Source organism: Orbicella franksi, chromosome 3 (assembly GCF_964199315.1).
Source record: "Orbicella franksi chromosome 3, jaOrbFran1.1, whole genome shotgun sequence".
NCBI classification, from domain to species: domain Eukaryota; kingdom Metazoa; phylum Cnidaria; class Anthozoa; order Scleractinia; family Merulinidae; genus Orbicella; species Orbicella franksi.
This window is the reverse complement of record NC_138147.1, coordinates 31,651,363-31,668,082: the sequence shown is the minus strand read 5'-3', so window position 1 is coordinate 31,668,082 and position 16,720 is coordinate 31,651,363. Positions and strand designations below refer to the sequence as shown.

Sequence of the window (16,720 nt, the reverse complement as noted above, 5' to 3'; positions counted from 1 at the left end):
GTGTACAGTGGACAAGACATTTTAACTTATTTGTCCTAATGAGAGGTTTTTTTTGGCTTACAGCTTCCGGTGTTAGCATGATATCGAATTGTTATCTACTTTCGGGCGGACCGTTCTCGATTCCTTGTATTTCATTGGTCTGCGCAAGAGACCAGAGACAATTTCAATAACTTAAATCACCGTGACGAAAACACAACAGTAATTTTTTTTTGGTTCCAAGCTGTTATCACCAGGTTCACCAGAATTGTGTAACTACGACTTTAAAGTTCTAGAGGGACCTTTCACTGGCTGGTGAAACGCCATTTTCTGCAAATGGTCCCGCTCATCGTCGGTCTGAACTGATTTTCACGAGGTGAGTTGGCTCAATAGTTGGAGACTTTATTTGCATCGTAATTACAACTTCCGATCTCCAATAAACAAACTTGCACAGCTTTCGTTATTATGAAATTCAGACCGGCTGAAACACGGCTCTCAAAATGAAGAACTCTTCCTACTCTAACAGAGATTGCTGATTCATTTTGAGGCTTAAGATAGCGATTAAAGCAGGAAGCGACCAGCTACCGGTTTGTGATCTCCCTCAGGGGAAAGGATTGTTACACAAGAAACCTCAAATTAACTTAGATGAGAAATATTTTACACGACGACTTCCTGTGTTACGTTCGACATCAAAATTGGCTTCCCTTTTGAAGAATTCAAGATGTGCAACGAATCAAGATACGAGCTGTACATTGTAGTAGTAGAAGAGACGATTTATTATTCATATCGACCAGAATTCAATTCAGCGTAGAATCTTCATCGATTACACAGAGCTCGAGTGTTTGAACTTTGTCACATTCCGACTGAAATTTCAGAACATTATTTCGATCGAGTCAAATTAAATAGAATCATATAACTAAGTGCAGACATTGAGCAGCTCATGAACCAGAACTAGGAACAAAAGCGGATGAGATCTTAATAACAACAATCCTGTCTGGGTTAGAAAGCGAAATGTAGCAGTTTCGCAGAACATACGACGAGCGATTCTAATAATTATGAAGTTTACCCCAATAAACGAACATAAACGCGATGCAACATGATACTGGTTGTAAACTGCTTAACATGAAAATGTATTTTTATTCAAAACAAAAGTTTGATCGACTGATGATCAGATATTCATGAAATAGTTGCGTAAAGAATAATTAAGTCTGGTTGAAGTGTATTAATTGATCCATTTCCAATTGCACATGACGTCACGGCAGATATCAGAGACCAGTGAGAACTTTATTTACCAAGCAAATAAATGTCTCTTTCAAGTTAGAATTTTTGCCTCCATCTGCGAAATTTACCGAATTGTCATTTTCGATAGGCATCTGAGGTTCTCAAAATTTCGGGAAAATTTCTTTTTACCTTGTACTGACTAACCTATTCTTCTTATTTTCTTTGCATTACAGAGAGGAAGATCGATAAGTGCACCGCAAAATTGTTGTAAGACCACTGACAATATGGAGGATACAGAATGCATATATGGTATGAACACCAAATTAACAAATGTCTTTCTTGTCTTAACGCGCTTTCATGTGTTTTTCTGTTAATACAAGGGCAGAATCCTACAAAATTACTTTCAGGATATCAAGAAAAGCCAAATTCGGCAAAATGACGCCTGAACTTTTCAGGTTATGAGGTTTGTTACACTTAAGAGTATTACGAAATAACGGCAGTGCGAGAACGACAAAAGGTTAAACATCAATTGTTCGAGACAGCGTGAGGCAGGTAAAGATGTTTATAAAGTTATTTCCCTATGTCTTGCAGATGAGATCAGGCAGCTTGTTGCTGTGTCTCCAAAGAAGACTCAATATGATGTAAGGAATTTACAACTAAACACTGAAGTTATAATAAAAATTTAATTACTTAATTGTAAATGATTCCAAAACCTGCCTTAAATACGTAAACTTGTACAGGATTCTAAAGAAAGTGGCTACGTTTGTTCATTTCGTAGTTCTGTGTAGAGTATTCGACCTAATGCGAGAACTAGAAAACTGCTAGGAACTTAATGATTTATTAGTGCGTCTACGTAGCACGGTCTTTGTTTAGTCTGGTGGACTAGCAGGGAGAGGGATAGGGGAGGAAATAGCTACTCTATTTTTCCTGCCAAAAAATTTGAATTCCCAATGATGGACATGATGGACTTTTTTGTGTGCTGAGAAGAAAATGACCACAATTGACTTAGTTTAAAAAGCGCAAAATCGCAAAAAAAAAAAATTGATAAAAGGAACTTAACTGTAAAGTCACTTTAAAATAACAGGACAAAAATCTATTGAAAGGGAACATTAAGATAGGCAAAAAGAATACAAAACTTCATTCCTACCACCTATGGCTTAGTTAAACTAACGCTATAAATTGACTCTATTTTTAACAGTCAAAAGAGAGTGTTTTATTCATTTTCAACAAGCCGCTTCTTGTGGACAGCGGTCCCTACGAAGTAGAGTTCAAAGGAGAACAACACTGTCTAAAAGTGCCTGCTGTCCTACTGAACAGCTGTGTTATTCAGGTGCATGCGCCAGGTACGGTAAAATGTTCATCTCACGTAACACTTCAATGTCTCTGTTTTGGTCAGACACTGTGCTAAGTAACATGATACACCACGTCCTCATATGGCCAGTAATTATGTATTTCTAGATTTTGCAACACATTTAACTGTAACATTTATTCATTTGAATGGCCCTGTCTTAACGCATTTCAATATTTCTCAATTCCTCTGACCATGTAGCTTAATTTCTATTAATATTATTTTCTGTATATTGCATTTAATCTCATATTCTCCAAGTGCAGTCTCCAACAAGCTTGGTTATTAAACAAGACCATTCCCTTGTATCGCATGAACACAACATCGTCATCCCCAGGTGCTATACAAATGCTTGTCCTGTCCAAAAGGTAGAAAACACAGCTTGATATTAGTTACTGGGATTCTCCGCTGTCTTTTTTATCCTTTCAATTTCTCGATGTTATATTTACGTTTAACTTGCAGTGTACTACCCGCCGGAAACTACCATCGTTAGCATTTACGATAAACTCAAGGAACACGAGCCCTCCATCGCTCGGTGTTCTTTTGAGTTTTTCTCGAGGAGTCAGGTGCTCGATGAACTTTTGGAAAAAGCCACTTGTCCAAAGCAGCTGCTTTGTGATTCGCTTGGGGTCTCCACAGCTAACATTACAATGGTTGACGAGGTTATTGCTCGCAAAATTCAGCAGAAGTCTCCCCATGAGTTTCATTTGCTTGAGATTCCCCAAACCGGACAAGTGGAAGGTTGGTTATAGTTTACTTTTAATTGTAATTTTACCTTTTTAGCCTTTTTATTCCCTTTTTAATCTTGTCAGGCGCATTTGAACATTTTATGAAATTTGCGCATTATAAATGTTATTATTATTATTATTATAATAATAATTTTTTACCAGATACATGTAAGATTCAAGTTTGTATGAAAAGTGCTCAATATTTTAAAAAACAAAAATTATTATTATTATTATTATTATTATTATTATTATTATTAATAAGAAGTGGACCTGCATATAGCTACAGTGTATTTTTAAAGTAGAGTTTTTGCCATTTAAATGTGTAGAGTATTTTTTACTATTCTTATTTAAATTTTTTCGACAAATGATAATAGACAAATTTATAAGGATTGTAAAGAATGAGTGTAATTTGTAATTCGTTTGTAAGTATTTCCCTGGCATATATATTGTCCTAAGAATTTTTACAGTTGTAATTTTTTATAAGCCACGAATAAACATTTTTATTATTATAAGTCCTTGTTATTATTATCATTATTATTATTATTATTATTATTATTATATGACCTTATAAGCTACGTTCAGCTGATTTTAGTTTAAAAGTGTCAAGTTCTTTCAGAAACTAGCCGCTGTAACGTAAATCTTATCGTATCGTATCTTCATTTCAGTTTTATTTAACAATTATTCCACGAGCGCGCTTTGGATCTGAGATGGTAGAGAGCCAAAGAAGCGCCTAGCGCCGAGTTAGCTATAGTCATCTCAGATCCAACAAGCGCGAGTGGAATGATTGTTTTCGTAAAAACGCTTCCAAAATATAGAAAACTAGACTAGAATAAAAATAAAAACGTCCCAAAAACTCGCGCCTACGTTTACCATATTTGTAGAGCATGGTATAATGGCTCATAACCCATGATGGCTAAGCCAATGAAAACTCTCTAGTTCCATTTATCCAATGATCTAGATTTTAATAAAACTGAATACTTTCCTGATACTATAGTTATAACACAAGTTTAGTATGCGTCATTATGTAAATATGTAATAATTTTGTACTAATTTTCTTGTAGGCTGTTTTCGATTCGTTAGTGTTATTGTCTTTTTCTGATGCCCCCTTGTTGTTAATTGCCGGCAAGTACAACGTTTTCAATAACTATCATCACATCTGAATCAGTTTCAGGTCAGTCGAGAACCATATACCCCACTCTTATTCACTTTGGAGCTGCCCACGGACTCAAGCGTGCCGTAGCGGCGTGCCTACAGTACTGCCCAGCGGCACGACAGGCGTGCGCACTCCAAAATAAACACGGCATGTGCCCAAAGGAATTAGCAGAGAAATATGGACACTTCGAAATATCAGAAGATCTACAAGATTTTGAGGTGACTTTGCCCTTGAACGAATTTAAGCCAGCTTATAAGTAAACTGTTTAAAGTCGATTATTTTCTGTCAAGTGGTCATACCAGGAGCCCATCGCTAGGAGCGAGCAACTACCCCATATTCCTGTCACAGCGTTTTCACAGACCTATTTTTAGTTTGAACTTACCGCGAATTCAGACCCCCGCAGGAACCTCGGTGACAAATCACTGACGTCATAATTTCACCGGAAGATTAAAAAGAAAAACGTTTTTTTTCCCACCGATGCGCGCTCATGTAGACTGGAACTGACCTATTTCGCGGTAAAAGAGGCCTAAAAATAGACCAGTCCTTAAAAATGTCATGACATAGGCTTAGTATGGGAGTTGCACGCTCCTAGTGTTGGCCTTCTGATCGCGGCGGCCACCTTGTTTATTTTTTCATATGGCGAAAGAGACATTGCAAGAGTAGATCCAAATATACAGGGGTGGGGGGAGGGGGTGGGTAGATTGTATACTCTCCTCAGGTGGCACTCGCCATATGCAACAAACATGGAGGTCGTTTGAACAGCCCTTACGCTCGAACGATCAAACTGTTTAGAACAGAAAGCTCTTTACAAAGAGGAAAAACGTGCATTATGAGGTTGACAAGCTTGATACTAGTCTATGATTTGTTGAATACCAATTTTTTTTTGTCTTCCTGTCTCGTTTACCCCCAAAGTTTTATGAATAATTGGTATGTTAATTGGCATAAATTTGGTCCGCTTCATAAAATATTGTATGCGGACAGGGTTTTATGAACTAAATCAGAAAGGATTTCTGAAAGTAAGCACAAACCAGCAAAATCGCGCAATTCTGTTTTTGACATTGGTTGCTTAAAAGAACATTCAGGCGAAGAACAATGAATTCAAGGTAACAAATAAGCGAACAGATATACTATGGAAACACTAAAATCTCTTTTCATATTTCTTTTTTTTAAGGCAAACGAACGAATGCATACAAAAAATATCCCCTCAACTGAGATGGAAGTCAACAACAACTATGATCAGGATAATCAAGAGAATTACATAGAGATGGACCCAAAAATGCCTCTAGATCAGCCTGATGAAGAATATGACTATGTGAGAATGTCACGACCTGAAAATCAAGAGAACGGTAAGTTAGATATCCAATGATTGCAACACCGCATTTTTGATTGATTAAAAAAGCTCTCAGTTCCCATTCAGGAATCGTTTTAGTAGTGCTGTGTTTAGTAAACAAAGTTACACACGACTTAGCTGTTGCATGTATTAAATTCGAATTGTTTTTTTTTAATTAGTACTATCTATTGCGTTGTTCATCAGAGAAAACGATGACTTCTGAAATTTGGAAAGCAATTCATATAGCAGAACAAGCTGTCAATCAAAGCTGGAGAAATAGTGATATTAGCGAGGAAACGGCAAAAGCATTTAGTAAATTCATTCAGAGGAGTGCTAGAGAGGTAATTTCGTAATATACAAAGTAATTTTATTTTCTCTAAAGTAGCAAGAATCACTAGCTACTTCATTTAGTATTAACTAGATAAATTCTTATCTAGTCAAACATCTCTACAATGGACACCTTGGGGACAGATGAAAGTGGCCGTTATAGAGAGATGGCCGCTAAGGGGAGGTAGGGATGTAACATGACACCTGTTTTTTCGGGGGGTACAACATTTGTATATTTAAAAGTGTTCTTTGTAGCATCGAGATACCTAACACAGTCAAAATATATCAATAAAACAGAAACCAAACAGACATAGAGACCCGCTATTCGTGACGTTTTACAAAGTAAAATGGGATTTTGTATACACCATTCGTCAGTCGTTGATTATCTGGCCGTTGTACATGTGGAGAGGTCATTTTGGCAGTTGGGACGCGTTTTAGTGGCTGTTGTCGTTGTGGAGATATAACCGTTGTAGAGAGTTTAAATAAGAATGATGCATGAACCGTCCGCCGGGACGAAACAAAAGACCGCTGTAGAGAGGTGGGGTCTTGTAGGGAGGTGGCCGTTAGCCCCACGAGCCCCACGATCCCCCGCGAGCCTTTTCAGCCTGCAACTATATAGGAAGTGAATTTTCATCGCCGATACTGACCAGCTGTGTGTGTTGTTCCTTTTGTAGCATAGAGAAGAGCTGATTTATGACGTGCCCCGTAAGGATTTCGAAAGAGCGCCCGCCTTACCCCCAAAGCACCACTGTCTTGACAATAAACGGCACTCCATCCACGACATCCCTACATGCGGTAACGCCCCCCCGCTTCCGCCAAGGTCTCCAAGATCTCCGCGGTCACCTCTTTCACCCAGATTCTTCTTGGGTATGTACAGTTATTTAAGTGTTCTATAAAAAATGTACATCAGAACATTCAAATCCGATCTATGTCTATTTGAGATTGTCTTTGTGTGAGGAGTAACGGCATGCTCATAACTCATTCACTTGGTCATAAGCTTATGCATGACTAGCCTCAGAGCTCAAGTCTATTTCGCGCTCGTTGTGCTGCAATGCTTAATTAAACCCACGCAGTTTCATAAATGGGTAAGGCCGAATTTTGGGCATACAAGCATCTCATCGAGGGAAAAAACAATGGTATTCTCTGTCTAGCTGCTTCGCTGCTTGTCTGTCATAAGGGGGCACAGCGATACGATCCCTTATATCTCAGCAGCCTTGGCTTGAAATGTTTGATTGTGTTCTTTACGCAAAATTGCAGGTGAGCAGGGAATGGGTGAAAGACGTGGCTCAGATCCAAACGTAAGTTCTCTCAAATGTGATGGATATTTTGTTTTATGTTCCATTGCCAAGAAATTGAACCCAACCTCCGTCAGTCAAAATATCGATTATAGTAAGTACTATATAAAGACGTTATCCCTGGTTCATAGCTCTAATTTCTAACCCTGGAGGATCATTTTCTTTTTTCTCATCACATGTGTGGTTGACAGCGTATTTGTATTGTGAGGAGAAATGCAATTTTGATCATTCTTGTGAATAAAAGAGTGATCACAAAAACAACTCATTGATAAAAGGGAAACAAACTGGATCCAGCGAAAGTGAGTGAACGCCTAAATGTTTTTGTTTCAGATTTACACCAGAATGCAATCACAATTTGAGTAAGTATATCAGTAATTCTGTTTTCTTTTTTTGTTTTTTTTTTTTGTTTTTTTTTTTAATATGAAGAAAGTAGAGCCCCTTTCCTCTCCTTTCTTTCCCCGCGAAGAGCTTGCTCGCAGGCTATTAAAACAGTGCTTAAGTACCGTATATCATTTCAAACTTTTATGTTACATATTCCATATTCTTTGGTTTTAAGTGTTTTGGTGTTTTGCAGTCAACAGCCAATCTGTGAAGAAACAACTTCCGGGCCACCAGGAAGTCCCCGATCGCCACAATTACCGGCCAGGGCAAAATTTTCCTTTGCTCACAGAGGTAGAGTATAGAAAAAAATAGCAAAGTCTGATCAGGAGAGTTGTAAAAGCCATCCAGAGTCTTCTTTAACATTTACGCATGCATATACCCTAGAGTGCTGATCGTGCTAGACAACCTCAACCAATTAGGTGGTGGCTAGATAAAAGTAGATCAGATTTCATAAACTGCATGTTGTGTATGATTTTTGAACATTTATTTGTTTCGATAATCTTTCTATCAGTTTGCTTTTTCAGAACAAAATCATGTTTTAGGGTCTCGCGCGTTCTATCCGCTCGATAAGATTATTTCACTTTTTTTTATTTCGCAGCTACTGCAGGTTTAGCTAATGGATGGAGGGGATCAGATCCTAACGTAAGTGTTTTAATTTACTCTATAAACTCATCGAGATTTCAATTTAGTGTGAAGAACAACTTATAAAATCCCGTTCATAGTTCAATCCTTCCGCGGGCACTTGATATCAGCCTTGTTTAGTTCGTATTTTCCCTATCTCCATGTGTGGAGGCGCCTATGCACTTTTAGTTGCCATGTGCCATCCCAACCCACCACACACACACCACCATCCAACTTTTGCTCTTTTCACGTGTCTCCTCTTCGATACTTCCCGTAGCTTAGATTACAATTAGTTATAGTACAGGGCAAACCTTTTCTAAGCCAGGTTTCCTCGGAAACGTTATTTTAAAGAGAACTGCTGTTAATTTCGCTCACTAGCTGAATGCCTGATCCTGGCCATCGAGCTATCTCCTTACCTTCTCAATTAAACCTTGTTTTTCTTTTTCTTTATAGTTATCCCATAGACCAAATACCAAGTAAGTATTCATTTGGGTTTATCTGAGAAGTTAGCTCAAAGAAACACTGGAATTTCACAAGCTAATGTTTGTGATAACGGTGATTGACTTGGTAGCATTTAAGATTCATTGACGCCCGAATTATTAGGAAGACTAAAAGATATTGAGAAAATCTCCGATGTGCTTCAAGTTCTTACATCTTAGAGGAGCTAAATTAGCTCTGTGCTTGGTTATATAGAATCTGCCTCGTTAACCATGAAATAAGGCAGTCACATCACAGAGTGCGACAGACGTTCAACTGAACAGCTTAGACCTTTACTACGATTCTGTCGAACATATTAAGAATGGCTGACTGTTAGGATCGAGAAACGCCGGTCAACGTTCCATTTGACAAATCGCTCATATTTTGCCCAAAGATACCCTTAGGTTACCTAATTCTAAAAATCATATTTAAAGGTTCCAGCGAATTTTTATTTTTCAGAAATTCGCGAAAATTTGAAAGCGCGGTCAAAGTGCGGTTTTTCGTGAAATAAAATGACCGAAATAAGGTGCGACGACGAAGCGCTGCTTAAGTCTTAAAATAAACTCAATTGACTTCAAACTTGACACAAATGTGGAACAACCCACTCTAATTTATTTCTCTCTTTAAACTAATCTCAGCTATGTTGATATAGTGGTTTTCCCAACCATTTTAAAATCACCTAAGAAGCGTGTGAAAAATAACGGCAAAATATAGGTCATGTTTAACAGCATAAAAATGCATCTGGTACCTCACTTTCCGATTATTTTACTTTCCAGCCTTAAAATATCATTATTAAAGATATACCATGCCAAGTTTCATGCTCGAACTCGCAGTATTTCCCTTTGTGAAAAACGAAAATCTACGTCAATGTGTTGGGCGCAAATAACACAATAATTATGCACGAACCAGAGACAAATCAATTTCAATGGCGAAAGTAAAGGGCTATCATTAATAAGAATCCCGTCAATTCACTGCTATCAGTAGAAACATAATGTCCACTGCATAAAAACTGTTTTTAGACGTTTTCGAACCATTGCGCGTTAACTTTGTTTAATTTCCTGTCCGCCGTCATGTCTAGTTTGTCATCGCGTGTATTTCCTTAATGTAAACAACACGTGAATGGTTGTCATAACAAACGCAAGAGATTTCCTGGAACCTTAATGTTTCGATTCACCAAAACGCTTTAAGTTCGTTAAGACACAATAATAGGTCGACTTGGAATGCTGTTTAGCATCAAGGACGTTAAAGGACTGTAAATTAAGCGAGTTGAAATATCTTGAAGCAAATCAAATTCGCGCCCTTATTTTAATTTGGTAAACGCCGATCTCCGTTCAAGTTCAAGAAGTCGAGAGGTTAATCCGGCAATGTATTACCGGTACAACAACAAAATCAAACCGAGGTCATCAAAAGTGTAAGTTTAAAAGTGTAGTGGCAAGTTCCAAATAAATTTCGCCCATATAAATTGGAAACAAGAAGTGAAACGGTCTGACCCGAAACAAATAACCAAAACATTAATACGACTAATTTAATTCGAAAATGTTGCAGAGAACATACCTAAAAGCCGTCGATTCCTCTCAATACCACTCCGCATTGCCTTAAAGAGCCCAAGCTTTCTGCTGTAAGAATCAGGGGCCTTATGGATCTGTATTTGTTATATCGGCAACCATGCTGCTGGCTGATATTCGAGACTCAGTAAAAGTTGTCAGACAACGGTACGAGCAGCCCAGTCACGCTTTCACTGCTCTTGCGCAAATGTTCAACATTTCGCAAGTTTAAAGTAGCGACAGTAGATTGAAATGCGCTTTTTAAAGCTGTCCTGCCCAGGAACAATTATTTCTTGTTTTTGAATGGCTCTTAGTTGTAGCTACAGTCGGAGACGGGGGGTGGGGGGGGGGGGGAGAGGGTATTCCCGGAAATTTCGGATATCTGTATGACGTGGAAGATTAAGTGGTCTCCAGCTCTTAACGCCAACACTGAAACACTAGATGATTCTCGAAGTATCACAGGGATCACTAAGCTAAATAATTTTGAGTGTAGCTCCGCTGAGTCAATTACCTGTTGGCGCGCATATTGCATTGACCGTGGACAGGTGGAAAAACAGTTAAGGTGGTATGGTACCCTAAAATATGGCGATGTTCATGAAAAATTCAATTTCTTGGAAATACAAGACTTAAGACCCTTGAGGACTGGTCAAAAATATTTTGAAACGATCTTGCCGAATTTCCTTCCAGATGAGTGTGAAATTTAAGGAAAGTACACAGTGGTATAAGTTTTTTCACGTGGCAACGGCCATAGCAACGACTGTTTACTATAAGAACGTGACCAAAAATATAGATTATTTTTAACTTATATGAACGAAACTATTTAGAAAAAACTTTTAAGACATGCACAACTCGATTGGTATAATTATTTGTGAAAAGCTTTGCCTCAAATTGCCATCACAGGCTCATTCATTTCCCTTATGACAAGGAATATTTCTCACAACTGCGGTAACTTTTTACAAAATAGAACAACCATTGCACCCCCTCCCCCGAGATCCAATCTGCACCCCCCCCCCCCACTATTTGTGGCTCGTTAAATGCTTAATACTTCGTGTAAGAAACTTAAAGTGCATTTTTCTCAAAAGTTTACTTTTGTACCGACTGACTTCGCGCCAACATTTCTACTTTGCAAGGTTTTTAAGTAGAATTTCTGAAACTTGGGCTCATCAAAGACCAATAGTGTCGTGAGGATATAAACCAAAAAAATCGTAACATTTTAAGGTTTCACGTGACATGAGATGATTTGTCCACTGGGTGTGGTAAAAATAAGGTTATTTCCAAATAAAGCTGTAAAAAGCACTGAAAATAAGAGTTAACTGTCAAAACTTAGGTTCATATCACAGAACAAAACAGAAACTTACATGATATGCTTATTTGACAGTCAATTCTTGTTTTGTAAAAGAGCAGGAAGTGTTGGCGTCAATACTGTAAAACACTACTTCAAAAGGCTGTGGCTGGTTTCCATAGCAACCATTTTGAGTAAAACTCTAGAAATTTAATTTCTCTTCTTGAGTGCAATAGCACACAATTGATCTTTCTTTACCATATTTAAACAAACTTTTTGGTCCATATTGAGGGTACCATACCACCTTAAGCATGGCGACTTGACTGACTTGACCCGTGGCTCTCGGCCACGCCCATCTAGTAGTATGTCACACCAGTATGTGTCGAAAGAAAACTTGAGATTCTCTCAAATACGATTAACATTACAACCAGACCGACTGCATGTTGGACAACGCTAAATTACAATGTGCAACAGGCTTTTCCGGTTTAACTGTTTTTCCACCTGTCCACGGTCAATGAAATATGCGCGCCAACAGGTAATTGACTCAGCGGAGCTACACTCAAAATTATTTAGCTTAGTGATCCCTGTGATACTTCGAGAATCATCTAGTGTTTCAGTGTTGGCGTTAAGAGCTGGAGACCACTTAATCTTCCACGGAATACAGATATCCGAAATTTCCGGGAGTACCCTCTCCCCCCCCCGTCCCCCCCCCCCGTCCCCCCCCCTTCTCCGACTGTAGCTACAACTAAGAGCCATTCAAAAACAAGAAATAATTGTTCCTGGGTAGGACAGCTTTAAAAAGCGCATTTCAATCTACTGTCGCTACTTTAAACCTGTAGTCGGTTTATGGAAATTGCGAAATGTTGAAAGGTATGTTCTCTGCAACATTTTCGGATTAAATTAGTCGTATTAATGTTTTGGTTATTTGTTCCTGGTCAGACTGTTTCACTTCTTGTTTCCAATTTATATGGGCGAAATTTGTTTGGTAATTGAATTGCCACTACACTTTTAAACTTACACTTTTGATGACCTCGGTTTGATTTTGTTGTTGTACCGGTAATACATTGCCGGATTAACCTCTCGACTTCTTGAACTTGAACGGAGATCGGCGTTTACCAAATTAAAATAAGGGCGCGAATTTGATTTGCTTCAAGATATTTCAACTCGCTTAATTTACAGTCCTTTAACGTCCTTGATGCTAAACAGCATTCCAAGTCGACCTATTATTGTGTCTTAACGAACTTAAAGCGTTTTGGTGAATCGAAACATTAAGGTTCCAGGAAATCTCTTGCGTTTGTTATGACAACCATTCACGTGTTGTTTACATTAAGGAAATACACGCGATGACAAACTAGACATGACGGCGGACAGGAAATTAAACAAAGTTAACGCGCAATGGTTCGAAAACGTCTAAAAACAGTTTTTATGCAGTGGACATTATGTTTCTACTGATAGCAGTGAATTGACGGGATTCTTATTAATGATAGCCCTTTACTTTCGCCATTGAAATTGATTTGTCTCTGGTTCGTGCATAATTATTGTGTTATTTGCGCCCAACACATTGACGTAGATTTTCGTTTTTCACAAAGGGAAATACTGCGAGTTCGAGCATGAAACTTGGCATGGTATATCTTTAATAATGATATTTTAAGGCTGGAAAGTAAAATAATCGGAAAGTGAGGTACCAGATGCATTTTTATGCTGTTAAACATGACCTATATTTTGCCGTTATTTTTCACACGCTTCTTAGGTGATTTTAAAATGGTTGGGAAAACCACTATATCAACATAGCTGAGATTAGTTTAAAGAGAGAAATAAATTAGAGTGGGTTGTTCCACATTTGTGTCAAGTTTGAAGTCAATTGAGTTTATTTTAAGACTTAAGCAGCGCTTCGTCGTCGCACCTTATTTCGGTCATTTTATTACACGAAAAACCGCATTTTTGATCGCGCTTTCAAATTTTCGCGAATTTCTGAAAAATAAAAATTCGCTGGAACCTTTAAATATGATTTTTAGAATTAGGTCACCTAAGGGTATCTTTGGGCAAAATATGAGCGATTTGTCAAATGGGACGTTGACCGGCGTTTCTCGATCCTAACAGTCAGCCATTCTTAAGTAGTCTAAATAAGCAATTGAAATAGTTTAACTTTGATCGAATGTTAAAAAATAATGAAATTATTTTGCTTTTTAAACACCCTGATAAAAACGTCCTTTGATTCGTATCGGTCTATGCATCTCTTACAGAAACTATGGCTCTTGTAATGGAGCAAGAAATGCATTAACCCTGCCAGTAAAACCTCGTCAAGGTATGATGTAGACTACTTGATTAAAGAAAGCGGAATAATGAAATGATGGCATGATCGAAAGAACTGAACGAGGGAGGGGGGAAGGAAAGGTGGGTGAGAGGGAAGGAGGAGAGGAGGAATGCAAGGAGGGATGGTGGGAGGGAAGGATCTGGGAGGGAGAGAAGGAGGGATGGAGAGAGGCAGTGAAGGATGGAGGGAAGGAGAGAGGTGGGGGGGTGGAGGGGAGGAAGGAAGGAAGGAAGGGAGGAATGGGGGTTAGGCGCAAAGGAGCAAGGGAGGGAGGGAAGGAAGGATGAAGGGAAGGATGGAGGGATGGAGAGCGAGAGAGAGATGGAGAGAGGGGAGGAAGGGAGGGAGGGATGGGGGAGGCGGAAAGCAGCAAGGGAGAGAGGGAGAGAGAGGGAGAAACCAAGGGAAGAACAGGAGGAGAGAGGGAGAGATGGAGGGCGGAAGGGAGTGAGTGAGGGAGTGAGGGAGGGAGGAAGGGGAGAGGGAGGAAAATAGGATCAGCTGGTGCGAGACGACAGCTGTGGGCTTGGAATAACATTTTGCTTGCTTACACTGGATAAATTTATTTCACAGTTAAATATTTTCTCTTAAACTCAATACAGGAATGAATGGATTACCGCGTCATCCAGACTTCCCAGACGTATTTCTTCGTCAAAAGTCTCATTCCATTGACGCAACATCTGTGGGATTCTCCCCCAAGATTCCCCCGAGATCGCCGCAGCGAAATCAACGTAACCGCTCAATGAGCGTTGAGCCTGGAGTGCCTGTGCACAAGCTTGCTAAGAGTCGTAAGTTGAAAAATCATCATGTCAGCTGTATTTTGCTTATGTTACTATGACGTTATCAGCCCGCCTACAAAAGGTAGAACCGATATCCCCTTCCGAAGCAGAGCAGATTGAAAGAAAAAAATAATATTTTACCTAGACCAAATCATTTATCTTAGTGGTGTCCTTCATGCTAAGAAATTTAAAAGGGATATTTGAAAAATCACTACATTTGGCATGCTTCGGTCGTCATGCCGAGCGAGACATACCGTATGATCTGCCTCGTCCCCAGTCGACCGCGTAATAGCAAAAAATATAATAATTAACTAGTGAGGAGGGGTGCACTCCTCACTCGCTACCACCTCCCTCTCGCGCCTTCTTGCTCACTCCCAGTCTCTCAATCGTCCCTTGCGCTAAGAAAAAAAAATAGTTAGAAAAGCCTTTGGAGAGGGCAGCAGCAAGATGAGAAATTGTGTGAACATGGCACTGTGATTGTTGTGATTTAGAACTGAATTTACTTTCTTGTTTTTTTCGTAGGTACAATGAGTGAGCCCAGATAAACGTGAACTTGTAACAATAAATAAAGTAATGTAGCGAGTCGACCTTTGTTTTATACAATCAGATCATCTCTCAAAGAAAAGTCCCCATGTTACAGCTGTACTGCACGCGATTAATAGTGAACGAGTTGACAGAAGATGAAAACTAATTTTCCTAATTGTATGTAATAAACAATAGCCGCAATATTTAGGAGCTGGTTGGACGGCGCAGAGTTTCACTTGCCCATCAAACTTTAGAATTTTATTAGTTAAAACTGAGTGGCTAGCTCTTAATACAAACCATACTTACCGACTGTTACAGCGCTGGCCATATTGGTGCCCCCAGATTTCTGTGACACATTGATTGTTCACCGTTTACCCAAAAATTCCGGAAACAGGTTTGGTCAGAATGTAAATGTAAGACAATTTTGGCTTAACCGACAGGACAATTTCCGAAATAAACGGAACGTCTTGAAAGGTAGTCCAAAATTTCCACCCGAAATATCCGTGTGGAAATGTGCTTACCATTTGTAAATATTTTGGGATTATGATCAGGCCGAACTCGTCCTAGTCTCTTTCGGTCAGTTGGTGTTTTTTTTGGTAAACGGCCAATCCGAACGGAACTTACCATCAGACATTTTTGCTCCGTTTGCATAAATCATTGACGAACCGGCTTCTCCGTGTAAATGGTGAACAACCATTGCCTCTATGTATGCATCGACGCTGTGTGAAGAAATTGTGTTCTTGGTCAGTTATTGGAAATTATTGCCTTCAAATTTCGAACAATAAAGCTAAAACTTTTCTGTGGTAACTATACTTTTAATTCAGTCATGATAAACAAGAAGTTTGTTAGATAGGAAGAAAAGCTTGCACTTGCCAGGTTACATTCAGTAGAAATTGCTGTTTTAAAACCCCGGAGGACAGCCATATAAACTGGACAGGGGTGTTCGTCGTACCTTTTAGAGGTTAAAAAAGTGGTTTTGGTAACTGTTAGGGTGTTCAGTTTCAAAAGGTCCACAGCGGGCGCTTTTGTGGTACCGTTTAGGGTATTGAGCCGAAGAAATATGACAGGTGCTTAATTGATGTTTTAGAATTGGTACCTCCAAGGGGTGAAAAAATTTCAAACCACGCTCACAAAGTAGGATTTTGGTACCTCTTAGGGGTTCTTATCAAAATTTTCGACAGGCACCCCCGTCCTGTTTGTATGGGAGACGCCCCCCGCCCCCCAACCCCGGGTTTAAAATATTGGTGCCTGGTGTATCAAGTTTTCAGGAGAAGCAGGAAATTAATGATTTTCACAGTTATGTTATTTATGAATACGTTGAAATTCTATGTGATACATATACATGCATAGTTATTGAGCGCTTTCGAATGGTGTAACGCGGACTATATATAAGTGACTTTGTATTTTAATCTAACAAGTTCT

The 16,720-nt window shown here is 39.0% G+C and overlaps 1 protein-coding gene across 2 annotated transcripts; it reads left to right on the top strand.

Annotated features, from left to right (window-relative positions):
• The first annotated feature begins 13 nt into the window (after positions 1 to 13).
• On the top strand, positions 14 to 16,105 carry LOC145482047 (uncharacterized). 2 transcript variants are annotated; one of them, XM_081460626.1, is made up of 17 exons: positions 14 to 352; positions 1,431 to 1,506; positions 1,789 to 1,838; positions 2,396 to 2,540; positions 3,005 to 3,283; positions 4,436 to 4,641; positions 5,595 to 5,769; positions 5,958 to 6,094; positions 6,755 to 6,947; positions 7,338 to 7,378; positions 7,706 to 7,734; positions 7,950 to 8,047; positions 8,355 to 8,398; positions 8,831 to 8,853; positions 13,924 to 13,985; positions 14,597 to 14,782; positions 15,296 to 16,105. In XM_081460626.1, the coding sequence occupies exons 2-17, from the start codon at positions 1,482 to 1,484 to the stop codon at positions 15,316 to 15,318; spliced, it is 1,716 nt and encodes a 571-aa protein (XP_081316752.1). In that variant the 5' UTR covers positions 14 to 352; positions 1,431 to 1,481; the 3' UTR covers positions 15,319 to 16,105. The 2 variants fall into 2 exon arrangements, with proteins under 2 accessions (XP_081316752.1, XP_081316751.1); XM_081460625.1 differs by lacking the exon at positions 15,296 to 16,105 and having other exon boundaries at positions 14,597 to 15,276.
• Positions 16,106 to 16,720: the final 615 nt, after the last annotated feature.

Coding starts and splice junctions, on each gene's coding strand:
- LOC145482047 (XM_081460625.1), top strand. CDS start 1,482: ATGGAGGATACAGAATGCATATATG. Junction 8,399..8,830: donor GGAGGGGATCAGATCCTAAC/GTAAGTGTTTTA, acceptor TTTTCTTTATAG/TTATCCCATAGACCAAATAC. Junction 8,854..13,923: donor TCCCATAGACCAAATACCAA/GTAAGTATTCAT, acceptor CATCTCTTACAG/AAACTATGGCTCTTGTAATG.